Source organism: Rhopilema esculentum, chromosome 20 (assembly GCF_057945365.1).
Source record: "Rhopilema esculentum isolate cy_ngs chromosome 20, ASM5794536v1, whole genome shotgun sequence".
Lineage (NCBI taxonomy): Eukaryota > Metazoa > Cnidaria > Scyphozoa > Rhizostomeae > Rhizostomatidae > Rhopilema > Rhopilema esculentum.
The window spans coordinates 12237498-12252266 of record NC_142834.1 but is presented as its reverse complement, the minus strand read 5'-3'; the positions used below and the strand labels follow the sequence as shown (position 1 = coordinate 12252266).

Genomic DNA, 14769 nt, shown 5'->3' with positions numbered 1-14769 from the left:
AGTATTGTGAAAGCAAGTCTGTTTCTAGACTTTATTGTATAATTATCAGTTACTCTTCCTTGTTAAGAAACCTATTGTGTAAATTTACATTACATGTACATGAGTTGATTTAGCGCAAGTTGATTGATTCTGTTACCAGTGTATTCTTGTCTAAAATCGTGAGCCTTAGTAGATATTAAAAATCTGTGACTAAAATAAAACCAAACTCTCGGGAACCAATGACAGTAGCAGAGAAAACTAAATGATTTAGACCAAACTAAATGAAAACTATGCTCAAGACCAAGTATCACTATCGGCGTTTCACAGAGGTTTGGCAGACATAGTAGATTAAGTATAGTTGCGGCTTGACTATTTCAAATGACGCTCAATGAACGACAAAAAACTTTTCAAATGGCATTGATATTATCAAATTATGAAGGTCCTATTTCAAAAAAGAAAGATTTATGCAAAGATAGGAAAATAACGCATTAATGTTAATGAGAAATAAGGTTAAAAAACAACTTTGGAGCTTAAATAAGAATAAATGAACTTCAGAAAGTTTGAAATTCTTTTTACCGATAAATTACGCCGGCATGAATTAACAGCCTGGAAATAGTAATGATAAAGTGTCTCTTTAAGTGAAGCCGAAATGTAGGTTTGAAAACACGAGATGAGGGCGGATCGGAATAATCTGCCATCATTGCGATGCTATTGTGAAACAGTGCGACAAATTTACGAAGATTTTTGAATCGATTATCAGCGAAAAGCCAGAAGACGAAATGAAAATGGAAAGCGATAATGACAAAAACAAGAGAGAAGAAAAATAGTTAAGGTGAGTAGACAGGGAATCTCCAAGAAACAGTAGACATTACGTGATTAATGACGTCGAATTCCCCATTTACAGCCGTAGAAGGAGGTTCATAAGCGACTCGTAGAAAATTAAAACCAGGGATTCTCGTCCATCAGAGATCAAATTAGGCCAATGCGAAAAGTATTGGTCCCAAACGTAGAACATTTAGGCTTCGAATTATATTAGAGCAAAGAACATTCGCAGATTTTAAACAGAATTCGAGAGTATAAATTCTAGAGTTAGTATACAAATCAAACAAACAAAATAAAAAATACAGACGAAGCAAAGATCCTCAAGATTTCATGAAATAACGAAAGTTTTAGTTCTGGGGGGCTTTGGTGCTTGGCAAGGGCGTTATTTTTGTCCATTTCGAAAACACCACAATACAATAACGAGCATTCAATCTGCGGTGTAACAAGGCTGGATTTTAAAGTCAAAAGGACATGGGAAAATATTGTTCTATTCAAATGGCTGTATCAATGTCTTTTAATAATAACGAAATACATTGGTTTTATCACATATGAACAGTGTCTCGCTGCTCGAGTGTTTCAATTAAAGAAAATTACCGAAAATATACTGATTCAGAAAATTTAAACTGATTTTGAATCATAAAATTGATCCAGATTTGTGACAGTGTTAGTCACAATAGAACTAAAAACAACTAAATGCAGATTGGACAACTTACCTCGTTCACAGTTAATAGCCTCCCTGTATAATATTCTAAATGCATTCTCAAACAAACAAGGGAATTTGGAATTCACTTTTAAATTTGCACTTGGACTTACAAAGAACAATTGTGTTATAACGTTTTAGCTGTACAAAATAAATCTTGCCTTTACTAAAATACGAAAAAATGAAAGGAAAGACCATTTAGGTCGGGTAATAAATCAACTATTTTCCCATGAAATGTCGTCACAACAGATTGCTACGCCAAAGAGCAAAATAAAAAGAACATTTGAAATTTTGATCGTCATTTTTAGAAATAAACTATTGATGATTTTCATAATTGTAAAACATTTTATCTGTCAAATACATAAACTACTATAAAATGCTATACAAAGAATTTCCTTTATCTATCATAAGAATGTTAAAGATATAATCTTTTATTCTACAATCATTTAATATTTGAACAGTAATAGGAAATTAATAGACGTATGAACCAATTTTAAAACTTGTTACCTAGCTCCGAGGTTTCGCGCTTTTCCTAGAACTGGTGTATTTCAATAGTTTATCATTTGCAACTTGAAGTTCTTCATTGAGAATCAGATTTTCTTGAATTAATGTAGAGATTTGTTCTGATAGTTCAACAACTAAGTCGTGCTTCGATTTACAGTTATTAACGAGGCTAGGCGCTTTGTTCGGTTCTGATTCTGGGTCGGCTTTGTCATTGCGAACTCTGTCATTTGTTGCTATGTTGACTGGAAAAAATACAGAAAAATGATCATTATAATCACGAACAAAGAAAACACCTAGCAATATCTAAGAGGAATTCCATCTGGGTGTCTCGCCTGGCATACATTTACACTTCCTCTGTGTCTCGCCTAGCATCATCTTTGGAACAGATTTTGAATGGCCACAAGGTTGTTATGAAATTTCGTGCCCCATTTGGTATCATTATTGTACTGTAGTTTGTAGTAGTGTATTGTAAATTTTTATGATCATAAAAATCATCTAAAAATTCCCCGATCATTGCATGGTTAAATTAAAAAAGTATATATACCAAAGTAAAAAGTCTGAACGGTTTGTTAAACGAAACAGCAAATATAGAAGATAGTTATTTTTAAGTTGGAGGAGGAATGAAATAAATCAACAGAAAAAGGCTGAAAAAAGCAAATGTAACTATGTTCTCCTTGCATTCAACTGAATCTGAGTTTCTATAATTGGCTTATTGAGCCTAAAACATTTTAAAACGTATAGAAAGATATTTTATAAATTTGTGGATAAGATCGGTGGAAAGGTTATATTGACCCCCCCCCCCCCCCCCCCCCCCCCCCCCCCCCCTGTGAAGACCGATCAATAAATGTAACACTATAACCCTTATTGCAAGAGCGACTGCCTCTTGAACATGCAAAATAACCTTCCAAGGTCTAAGACGGATAAATTTCATGCGATTCAGTTTAGTTACAGTTGGTTTCGGTTTTGCACTAGTTACAATCAATTCTGGTTTTGAATTTGCACCTTTTGAAGGCCTTTCAAACTGAATTTATATTTGGTTTTGTAACTTAAATGAAAAAAAATTGTTATATTTACAAAAATGAAAGTTGACCCTAAAATTTTCCCGTAGCGTGCTAATGATTTTGTTCATTATGTTGACTTAAAAGAAGCCCTGGTGCTTTTACCCATTCAATTCTGCAGCAGAAAATAGCGCACGTAGATCTGATGCAGGTGATGCTTATCAAAAATATGATAAAAGTGTGATGTTGTTTATCAATACGAAGGCCACCAAGGCAACTAAGTGAAAAATTTATGAGATTCACCTTAGCATGATCCTAATAAGAGAAATAATATCATAAAAGTCTAACATTGGCTGACACAGTAGCTTGAAGCTAATTAGAGCAAACAAAAGACCTCATTGATCCTGTTTTGCGTTTATAGATTATTTTCTAGGTGCAAAAACACGCAACAAATGCGCTCTTGATGCGCAAAGCTCAGTCTGAATTCAACTTGCATGAAAACTGTTGCCACGTCAAAAATTTTTTGCGATTAATGATACGAAGTTTATGCACCTAACCATTTTTAAAACTGCGAGAAAAAATCAAATAAATGTTTAGCTAAACATGATTAAATATGAAGCATGAGAATTCCGGACAACGCAGCCTAATAATGAAATTAATAACCAGTATGAAGACAAAAAAATGACATCATGTATTCGTCAACTTTTTGCTACATCGTGGACAATTCCAATTAAGGCAAATCCATTAAGACAGTTCCAATTTAGGCATTACGACAAGTCTATTAAATTAAATTAAATAGCGTTTCGACTCTGGCTTTAGTCATCTTCAGTATAATTAAAGGCGAGAAAAAATCAGCTTAAATACTAAAAAGCTAAACAAAGGGGATCGTAAATCATGTGATAAAGAAGTACGCCGGAGGAGCAATCAGGACGAGAGGGAAGACCCAAGGAATAAACAACCTAGAGAGATAAACAAGGAATAAAGGCCAAACAAAAAAACAATGCGGTAAAGAAAGTCAGAACAAAATCATGGGAATAGAGGACTGTTGGGAATTAAGCGAAGGTCTGTCCTTGTGTATAAGGAGGCTTTCATGAATAAGTAGATCAAAGGAGTTGTTTGTTTTGGAGAGAATAGAAAAATCTTCAAGAGAAGCTACGTGTCCAGTTTTGGAAATATGATCGTGAATGGAAGAAGGACTAGGGGTTTTAACACCCTGGCGTTGTTTGTTGATTCCCAAGTACTCTCTACATCGAATCATGAGATTTCGAGATGTTTTCCTATAATAAGTGGCGCTGCAGCCACTACACGTAAACTTGTAAATAACGTTAGAGCACGAAAGGGGAGTGTGACGATCTTTAAAGATAAATAAATTAGAGATTTGTTTAGGTGATCTGAACACGAATTTCAGCTGAACATCAGGGTAGCATTTTTTGCATGAGCTTAATAATGTTTTTCTTAATGTGGAGGCTATAGTTTCCTAAAAAGGGTAAAAAGAACAAAAGAAGCTGTTTATTACCGTCAAGGTTATAAGCTTTATTAGTAGGTTTAAACTGTTTGCCAAGAAAGACACGGATTGACTTATCAACAAAGGATTTAGGAAAACAGTTATTACTGAGGATGGTTTTAATCTTACAGAGGTTGATATGAAAATTTACATACGAAAAGCAAATATGAAAAGCGCCGCAGATCAGAACGTTAACAAGATTAAGTTTGTAATTAATAGGAGACAAACTGGCAAAATCAGTGAAAAGCCCCGTAAATGTTTCTTTGCGGTAGAGTCAAGTAGAAAATTTATCAGGAGTTTTGGATATCAAGACATCAAGAAATGGTAAGGAATCGTTATTTTCAACTTCAACAGTGAAGTTAATATTAGGGTGAAATTTGTTGACATGTTGAAGGAAAAGACTAACGTGTTCAGGGTCCTCAAATGGGCAGAAAGCATCATCAACATAACGTCGATAAAAGACAGGTTTAAATTCCGGGGGCATTAACTTAAAAAACGGGTTTCAAGAGCAAAACGGGACCAAGGGGTGAGGCCATATCGACACCATCAATTTGATCAAAGAGTTTACCATTAAAAATAAAATGGTTGTTTTTAACAGCAGAGCAAAGAAGTTTGCGAAAATTGCCACGATCAAAATTGCAATCTAAATAGTGGAAGGAGTCAAGGTTATTGAAAATACAATTAATACAGAGTTCGATGCATTCATCAAGAGGGATGTTAGTAAACAAACTAGAGACATCAAAACTAGCTATATATAATGAGCGGTTAGGAAGAGATGTAATTTCATTAACAAACGAGAAAGAATCTTGAGTAGTGTATTGGTTATAAGTATGCGGTTGAAGAATAGGAACGAGAAATTTGGCAAGGTTATAGTTGTATGTTCCAATGGCAGAGAGAATAGGTCTCGCCGGACAGTCAGTTTTATGAACTTTAGGTAGTCCGTAAAGGATTCCAGGTGTGCTACCAGAAAGAAAGAGTTAGTGATATACTTCATCAGTGATGAGTTCCTTTTTAAGCACACGGATGAGTTTATTTTCTCTTTTCAGACAAAGATCAAGAATATCAGTATCTAATTGTGAAAACTTAGAAAAGTCATTATGTATAGAAAGAACCTTATTGATATAATCAGAGCGATTAAGAGTTAAAATACCATTACCTTTATCAGGTCGGGTAATGACAATATCCTAATTACTACATAATTTATTAAGAGCAACGATTTCAGCTTTAATAACATTAAACGGCATTTGGTGGACATCATATCCATAATAAAACGAAAGAGCGATGTTCTTAAGTTTAGTTTTCTCGCGATTTTTTTTCTCACCTGTAATTATACTGAATATGACTCTAGCCAGAGTCGAAACATTATTTAATTCAATCTAAAGGACTTGTCGTAATGCCTAAATTGGAACTGTCTTAATGTCTAAAATGGATTTGTCTTAATTGCAATTGTTCACGATGTAGCAAGAAATTGATGAATACATGATGTCTTTTTTCTTTGTCATCGTACTGTCTATCAATTAGAAGTATGAGAATTTCTATGTCGGCAAGATTGTATACTTTTCGGCACTGGTATTTCAAATCGAACAGGCGCCATGTTACCTTTCAAAACCTAGGCATAGCCCTGTTTCTACTTTCTTGTCACTAGCTACAGGAGACGGATCCAGACGCCGAGGGATCACTGATCCCTGCCAATCACTAAACTACACGGCAGTGATCAATCAATCAATTAATCAATCAATCAAAGATTCCCTTACCTTCAAGCGTTTTGATATGCTCTTTGAGTGAAGCATTTTCTTGCTGAATTTCAAAGATCTTCAAAGCACATTCTTGTTTTGTCCTAGCAACCTGCTTCTTTGCCTTTTTTACCCTTTTCTCAACCTCGATGTTCTGTGAAGGAACATAACGGATTGAAGATGAAATATACTATCAATTTGGCTAAAGGATATAAGAGGAAAGGTTTTAAACACAGCTGAGTCAGTTTAGTGGACAATGATATACAGTTATCAAAGCTCTAAAATTTAGAGGCTTTCATGGCACATATAATCAGTATGGACTATAACCACTCGAACACAGGGCACAATCTTCAATTTACATAAGTTTTTGTTTACAAAACTCCCTGCCAAAATGAGCACTTTTTATAAACCAAATTTGTTAAGAGCAAAGATCCTCTACAACATAGCAAAACAGTATGTCTGTTAAAAAAATAAAAAATTGCAAAAGAAGAACAATATGGATGTTAGAATAAAACATAAACACTTTAGAAAAATGAATCCTATCAAAAACGAATTATTGGACAAATAAATGTTTTGAACCATCATCTATTCTAAGTTTTCTCGATTTGAATTTAGTTATAAAACCAACCAGAAAACCTAACTTTATTTCCAAGAACTTATATGAAAATTCTATATCGTTAGATGCGTAGGCCTTGGACATGCAAAAACTTGATAGCTCAAAAACGCTAAAAACTCTGTCTTCTTATTCGCAATGAAGTAAACCAAGGATAGACAGCTGATTCTCCCCCCGCCCCCCAAAAAAACCCTTCAACCAGATTCTAGTTCTTTAGATCAAAAGATGCATCAGAAATTTCAAGACAATTGAACTTTCCAAACATCCCGAATTCTAACTGTTCTCTCGTTCTTTGCAATCGAAGGATTCTGCATTTCAAACTCATTTCTTAAAGACAAAAAATCATAATTTCTTCATACTTCTGTCCTGTGTATGGTTGTTTTCCCAACCGAAACTATAGACAACTTTAATCAGATAATAGTGATTATGTCCAGACATTCATCCTGTCCTTCTTGAATCCCTCTGCTTATCTTTTGGCGGACATCTAATGGCCTCCCGGAACTATTTGTTCATAGTAAATCTGATTTTGAGTACCATGTATACAGCTGCAAATTTCACACATATCTTTTCTTTTTGTTAATCCTATTACATACTGCCGCTTATGATAGGTTCCATAAACAACAAATGTCAGTATTTTCAACTTTCTAAAATAAAATTTTTCAGCAGATCTATTCGATTCTTAGAAAGAGAGAACTAAATTGTTCTTCTTTTTCCAAACTTTCATCGGTTAAAAATTTACCTTTCTGAAATATAAAACTTACATCTTGCTCAATTTTCACCTTCATCTTCTCGATTTCAGCTTCCAAACTGTCGATATACTGTTTAAAAAAGATTGTATACATATATAGAAGACCTGGAGAGTTAAAAAAGATTTTTACAGCTAAATAAGGCAGACAGCAATGCCTTCCATAGCTTCAATACTACACAAGACTTGGTGATACGCAAAGTGGGCAAAAAGAACTGAAAACATATGTTCAAAATCAACAAAGGATTTTTCCCTATGTGGGACAAATGCAAGAGAAATTTTACACAATAAATTATGTTCAAAGAAAGCAAACAGATAAGAAATAAAATGTTATTAAAACAGCATTAGTTGTTGATACTGCAAGTGCAAGCTTTAAAATTACATATTCGAATTGCTACAAATAGGTAATAAAAATAAAACAAATTCTTTCATCGATCAAAAGCTGTTTTAGATCTGGCATTTTCAAAATGCAGTATCTGTAAGTCAATTTTTCCTTCTTCTGGGGACTTGTTTGATCTAACTCTAAGAATTTGTTTATGTACAGAAGAACTGATCAGGAGTTCACGGAAAGGAAAAAAAGAGCAGCTTCCTGGAAAACATAAAAGAGGGAAAAAAAGAAAGAACCTCACTGGAAAATGGGCCTAAAAAGCATGGCTAACTGGAGAATTACAAGATAAACTAAACGAGAGAAGAAGCAAGAAAATATCGATGGCACCAAATTCGGATGTAATTTAAGAGAAACAAGGACGAGCAATGAAAGATTGAAGGAAAGAAAGAATAAACGAAAAAAAATATTGACAGATTGATCAACAATACTGGAAAGACGATTTATTTAAGTTTGAAGAGGAAGGCACCTAAAGCTCATTTGTCAACTCACCGTCAATTTCATTTGCATGCTGTAAGCAAACATTTTTTTAGTGTTTGCAATAATACAGTCTTATAAAATGGAATTAGAAGTAAACATGTAGGTTTTAAATGCAAGAAAATTTGATGCCGCTTTTGTTCAACCCTGCATAGAATCTAAAATTGCCAATTTTCTGAATTAACCTGCGGTCTATTCAAGGTGTTCTGGTCAACAAACATTATACTGTTTCTTAAAGATTCATTAGAAAAAACGGTCAAAAGTTTTTTTCAGCATTTGATCAAATAAAAATTCTTTCTTCCATAATGTCAAAATGGATCAACTGAGTTCCATTCACCCGCTAAATTTATGAAACTATGCCTTGAAAGGAAAGTATGCCACCAATTTGTATACGATTCGATTAGAAACCATTTTAATCTAGGATGGTAATTGTAATTCGGTGTATTTGGCAGCATAATATAAATTTCTATGGGCAGCCCAACAAGATATAATAAGATTCCTAAAAAGGAATGTTGATACAAATCTGTTATTAGACTTGGATTTTCCTCATTTTGATCCGGAGCAAGTAGTGCCAATAAAGTGATTTAAAGTGAAGGAAACTGTCAACAATGAAATACAGTTTAAGGTGAAGGCTATTTGCTTCATTTCAATGCTTTCTTCAAAATCAGTTGAGTAGACATACAAATATAATATTTCACCCACAATAACTGCACTTGCAAACTGAATTTGTCAGTCATGTCAATCTTAGGCCATAAATACCTATTTCTTCTTAGTTTATCACAGATTATATATCACAGATAATATAGATAATACATCAAAGATCTGCAAATTTAGCAAGCGGACTTTAAGAATCTATCAATTGCTAAGTTAATTGTGAAAGGAGGTTTCAAAACTGTGAAATAATTGTCCTGCTCATTTATATGACATTGGAGACACCAGATATCAAAGAAAGATTCTAAGAATTATTATTTTAGCAATATAGCAAAAATGTATGATTTTTCAATACCTGTCCTATGTGCATTTGCTTTTGTCATTATGATCTTACAAAATTGGTTTAAATTTTTCATTTTATCCAATTTTAAAATTTACCCTTATTTACTGTGAAGTCCTTGTTAGAAATTCTCCAAAATTGCGGAAAACTAACTTTAAAGTAATATGTGGGATCATTTCATGTCAAAGGAGGACACCTATGTAACCCATCCTCCCAGAATTGTCAAATTTTTGTAAAATCTTAACAATCAAAGCTAAATGAAGGCTTCCCGCCTTTTAACAACATGTTCTAAAGTTTGGGACCATAAATTAAAAAAGTTCCTTCTAGTAGGCCCATAGAGATATTTAACAGCTTTTAAAGGCTGGAAATGCACCAAAGTTTTACTTGTTCACTCCATTCATTAAGTATATAGGCTTTGCTATTCTGAAAAATGGACATATTATCAGCAAGGACCTCAAGGGCATCAAAGATATTATTGCTTAGAAATGCCTGAATGGAGCCCCAGATGTGAGACAAAAGAATGTGGTCATTTTAAACTAACTTATTGCTTGGCTACAACCATTTGATAAAACCAGTCTCTTATCCTTTGAAACACACCACATCTCAAGGAAGCACAAAATTATCAGATAAATTCTAAAAATAATTCAAAATAATAAAAAACATAAGTTTGGAAACCTACCTGTCTTTTTGCAAGTATTGAGCGTTGATATCGCACCTCTTCATCTTGTAAACGATCCTCTTTGATTTGCTGAATAATACCATTGAGCTCTTTTATTGTCGCATCTCTCTCTTTTAACTAAAATATAGTTAACAACAAAACCTGGTCAGAATTGCAAAAAGCAAGGGAAAACGTTATAAATAGCATTGGAAAAGCAAACATTTCAAAACATACATAAACTCCTTGACTGACACAGACCATAAAACAAGAAAATTATTGAGAATTATGAACAAAAGTTTAAATATTGAACCACCAAAAAATTGTTTGAAAATATTACACCATATCTAAAACCTATTTGAAAATAATGTGCAGTGGTATTTTATTACATGGTAGCCCGGATAATTCCATTTTTCACTAAGTTGGACTAATGTTCAATTCCCATTGGATTTTCCTACCTTTCCAAATCAAAACTATACCTATGATAAGTTGGACAATCACTCAATTGGCTCATTTTCTCAACCCCCCATTTTTTAAGGTTCAAATTAACATGATTCAATTATATACACAAAACATATTGAAATATCTTGTAAAACGGAAACCAATTAAAAATTATAAAAAGCAACAAATGAAAAAAGCTAAAAGAGCAGCAAGATTTTGCAACTAACTTTAACTAAGAATTAACATTACAACATTTAAATAGCAATTTCATTTTCTCAAATATAAATGCTTCAAACCCTCATACTGTACCTTATCTTGTGAATTTTGGAGTTTGACTTCAATGCCGGCCTTTTCATACTGCAGTATTTTGTAGGCATCTAAGATGTTTTGCCTTTCTGGAGAGCCACAACTCTAAACAAATTATAACTAACTGGTCATTAGGCCCTAGGTATGTGCTTATGACAAATAATCTTAAGCATGGAAATTGGTCTCCAAATTTCTGAACTGTTGTACAAGAAAATGCCTACTGAATTGACAGAGAAGTTACATCTTCATGCCAAGAAACTTGCAGCTAGCAACAGCAGCAATTTTTTTATTTACTTATTTTGTATTTTTATCAGTATATTAATCGGCACAGCTGAGAATTGCAAACAAACAAAAATTGATACCACAGGCTTAATGCCTTAAAAAGCAGGTTACTCAAAAGTGTAAGATACCTAATAAGATCTACAATTCCAAGAAAATGTAAGATTTTGTGGTGATGACATCAGGCCTTGTTCTAGGCAAAATGAAGGTGCTCCACTAAACAAGCTCCTGACAAACTGTAAGCGCTTAAATGTTGCAAAAAGTTGGGAGGGGGCATGCAAAATGTTGCGAAAAACAGTAGCACAAGTAAAAATCCTATTTGGCATTGATAGGGGATTGTGTTCCCAAAGCACCACACCCCTGGGCCTTGGGTATGATATTGTGTAGCATTTATTAGTAATAATTGGTATGGGAAACGATGCATTTTCAAATATTATTGTGTTTTCAAAAGATTCAACTCTCAAATTTTTCATATGTTTGTATTTTGATGCATGGAAAGCAACATTTTCATTTGAAAATGCATTTTTGTAGAAGCAGTCTTGGAAAAACCAGGTATAAAATCAAGCATAAAAGATTAATGGGATAAACTGTACAAATCTAATAAATTATTATATTGCTGTCATTTGAGACAGTTTTTTAGGTTTGCTCATCATTATTTTAAGACAATATCTTGCTTCCTGGCAATATCATTTTACATTTTAAAGTGCTCATTAAATCGCTCTCTATAGTGCTTCAGGTGCTTACATTCATTCAATCAAGCACCTTTTGGGCAAGGTCTGTGACATATGGTTTGAAAATATTTAGGCAAATGTGACATGAAGCATTCTGAGATAAGAAAGCAAAGTTTGCATAATACAAATCAGTTTGCATCACATTAGGAGGAAGGGTAGTTCCTTGCACTTGAGTGTTTCTAAAACTGGCTTCATGTACCAAAAGTAGATCATGGATATCCTTACGGTTATGAGAAACACCTCGTTGGTAACAGGGTGTTTCTTGACAGAAAAAGGGTATGGCTTAATTTTTTACTCCCCTTCCCAGCCTAGCGGATGTTGCTGCCACTGTTTGCAACAAGACTTGAGTAATTAGCTAGGCCCAGTGAGAAGAGGGGTGGAGAAAGGCCATTTCCAGAGAAGCATCTAAAGCATCTAGGATCCCATAAAAATGTAAGCAGGGAGGCTCTACATCAGTTTATATTGAGAAAAACAATTTGGTGGAGGTCGAAAGAAAATGTTTATGTATTAGTCTGTGTTTTTATTTGTTCCTAGTCCTATGGTAAGCCATATATGGTAATCTCATTGGTAAGCCATATATTAGAGGTTCACATTGGAAATATATTAACACCTAAAAAATGAGGACCTGGCACACCTGGAATACCCAAGGATCTATTTGGCTTTTTGGGGGCCTGGGCTTAGAATTCTAGTAATGATATACCTCTTTGTTTACTGCCGCTTTACTACCTTCAAAATAACTTTTCTGACACATTGATCTAGAACACAAAAAGATAAAAAATTATATGAGGATGATGTTTATGATGAATCAAAAGCTTTTATATCATTAATGAGCTAAAAAGTGTTGTAAAAGAGATTAAATCAATTAGAGAAGAACTTCATCATGACAGAAACGACTTTCAGATCTAGTAACAAGCATGTAGCATTTTTGAAAAAAACAATAGATTGATTTTCAAAATACAAGCTCAAATATTATCTTTCATAATTACAAGATAACAAATATATGTGCATTTTAAGATTGATAAAAACAATAGGTTGATGTCTTTAAGACCATTCGTTCTGTTTGTTTTATGCATCTTTTCATTTGTAAAGTCTTGAAAAAATTTATAAGTGAAACTGGTTTATGTGAGGAAAAAAAATGTTTGCTGCAAGAGCGGATTTTTGATTCTAAAATATTTCAATTATTCAAAAGCAAAATGTTATTAACAAAAGAACCACAAAACAGTAACATTTTGGATAGAAACTCTTTCACCATGAATAATAAATACTTTAAGAAACAAACAAAGATTTAATGCTTTGAATCAAGATGACTTCAAGATGTGGGCTGCAGGTATTTCTGGGGAAATTGGATATCTTATAACATCAGATTTTTTTAAGAGCAAAGAGATCAAGAAAAAGCTAGTAGGTGATATTGTGGCCTAGAAAATGTTCACATTTAGAACTGTAGACAACCACTTATCATTAAAACCCAGGGGTAACGTCATTCTGTCTGACTGATACATGACTGCTTTCAAGTTGAATTTATTTAACTTTGCACTCAAAATATATCTTTATCTTGATCCATTTCATCATACTTTCATTAGGTAGTATTGGGCATAGACCACAGCAATGACCTTCAAATAAATAAAGAAACAAAATAGTTTGTTTCAGGTAAAACAAGGCCATATCCTAGTATTTTTCATTTAACATCCAGGCCTTCTTTCTGAAAGCAGTCATTTCTAAAAGGGAGAGGCGTTAACAGCTGTCAACAAACACTGAATCAACCTAAGCTCCAAATCAAGTTCTTAAAGGGATAGTGATATCATATCAGGGCTACTGTTTTTTCTGGGACCATGCCTCTCTAAAAATGATAGAAATCCTATTTACAACGAACAACCCTTCTGTTGCTATTGTTTATCCCGCTCCTGCAATAACTTCATTTCTTCCCCTAATGTACAGCTGATGTAATTTTGGGGCAAGCTACAAATACTATCACTTTTTCAATATATTGTTTATGCTCTCTATATTTTTTATGCTTTAGAGATCTTTAAATAACTTTACTTGACCTCTTTTCTAATTCAAGACGATCTTACCCTTCAGGCTTTACATCTGAACCTAGCCTTGTTTTGGCAGGAATCGAATATCTTCGGATAACGCCTTGGCTGGTAGCAAATTCGTTTCCTTTTGTGACAACTTTGTCTGGAATGGTGGATATACAAATACTTTGAACATCGCTACTCGAGGACCTTCTCAGTCTTTCTCTAAACTTCTGCATGACATCCATGGCGGACTACCTATCGAAAGGTTGAAATTATCAAACGGCGTTGCCCCACACCACACACCAAAGGTAACTTTCAGTCCAAGCAAGTGTATTCCGTGCAGACAAACCAAGAATCCAAGCTTCCTATCCTGTATACAAAATTGCTGTCCAATGCATTTCAAATATTTTGAAATCAGCACCTTGGCAAAACAAACACGGCCATTCTTGGCGTGGGGGACGCGACGAACTGATCACAGCAACAACCACAAAACAAAATCTTTGATCCTCTCCATCACAACAGACACTGTCGCTAGGCAATAATGTGCTAAGCACTCTGGTGTGGGGATAACCAAGCCTTTTTTACATATTTTTTTCGGCATATAATGCTGAAAAATGGCAACTGCAGAGATAATTAGCTTGCTGAAAAGACACATCATTTCACATCATTAAAAATCACGAATCTTGATTTGGGTACTGGACTTGAAAGGGCGTCCTGGCCGGGGGTGCAGGGGGCCGTGACCACCTCTGCCTTCAAGGATTTTCGGAAAATTTATTGTTTTGTCGGAAAATTCTCAAACTTGAGCTGTGGGTAATTCTTAAACTTTAAGCAACATAGATTACTTGGACTAAAGTACTTACCGTAATTTCTAGGGGGAAATTCACTATGGTA

At 34.1% G+C, this 14769-nt stretch overlaps 2 protein-coding genes across 2 annotated transcripts; both read right to left on the bottom strand.

Annotated features, from left to right (window-relative positions):
• Positions 1-836: 836 nt before the first annotated feature.
• Positions 837-14479, bottom strand: LOC135687478 (uncharacterized). The gene is made up of 7 exons (XM_065204045.2): positions 13933-14479; positions 12564-12618; positions 10857-10958; positions 10131-10247; positions 7615-7671; positions 6262-6394; positions 837-2247 (listed from the first exon to the last, which is right to left on the bottom strand). The coding sequence occupies exons 1-7, from the start codon at positions 14121-14123 to the stop codon at positions 2009-2011; spliced, it is 894 nt and encodes a 297-aa protein (XP_065060117.2). The 5' UTR covers positions 14124-14479; the 3' UTR covers positions 837-2008.
• LOC148957871 (uncharacterized) lies at positions 4268-5484 on the bottom strand (the record flags this gene model as incomplete). Its single annotated transcript, XM_089114419.1, is given in 2 exon segments — positions 4268-5012; positions 5014-5484. Coding segments are annotated over 2 exon segments (702 nt in total), but the record flags the coding sequence as incomplete, so codon positions are not given.
• Positions 14480-14769: the final 290 nt, after the last annotated feature.

What these genes read in the sequence shown, in the direction of transcription:
- LOC135687478 (XM_065204045.2), bottom strand. Translation starts at nt 14,123, where the DNA reads ATGGATGTCATGCAGAAGTTTAGAGAAAGACTGAGAAGGTCCTCGAGT. An exon ending in TCCAAAATTCACAAGATAAG is followed by an intron (nt 10,248 to 10,856) that starts GTACAGTATGAG and finishes ACTATATTTTAG; the next exon opens with TTAAAAGAGAGAGATGCGAC. An exon ending in CAATACTTGCAAAAAGACAG is followed by an intron (nt 7,672 to 10,130) that starts GTAGGTTTCCAA and finishes TTTTTTAAACAG; the next exon opens with TATATCGACAGTTTGGAAGC.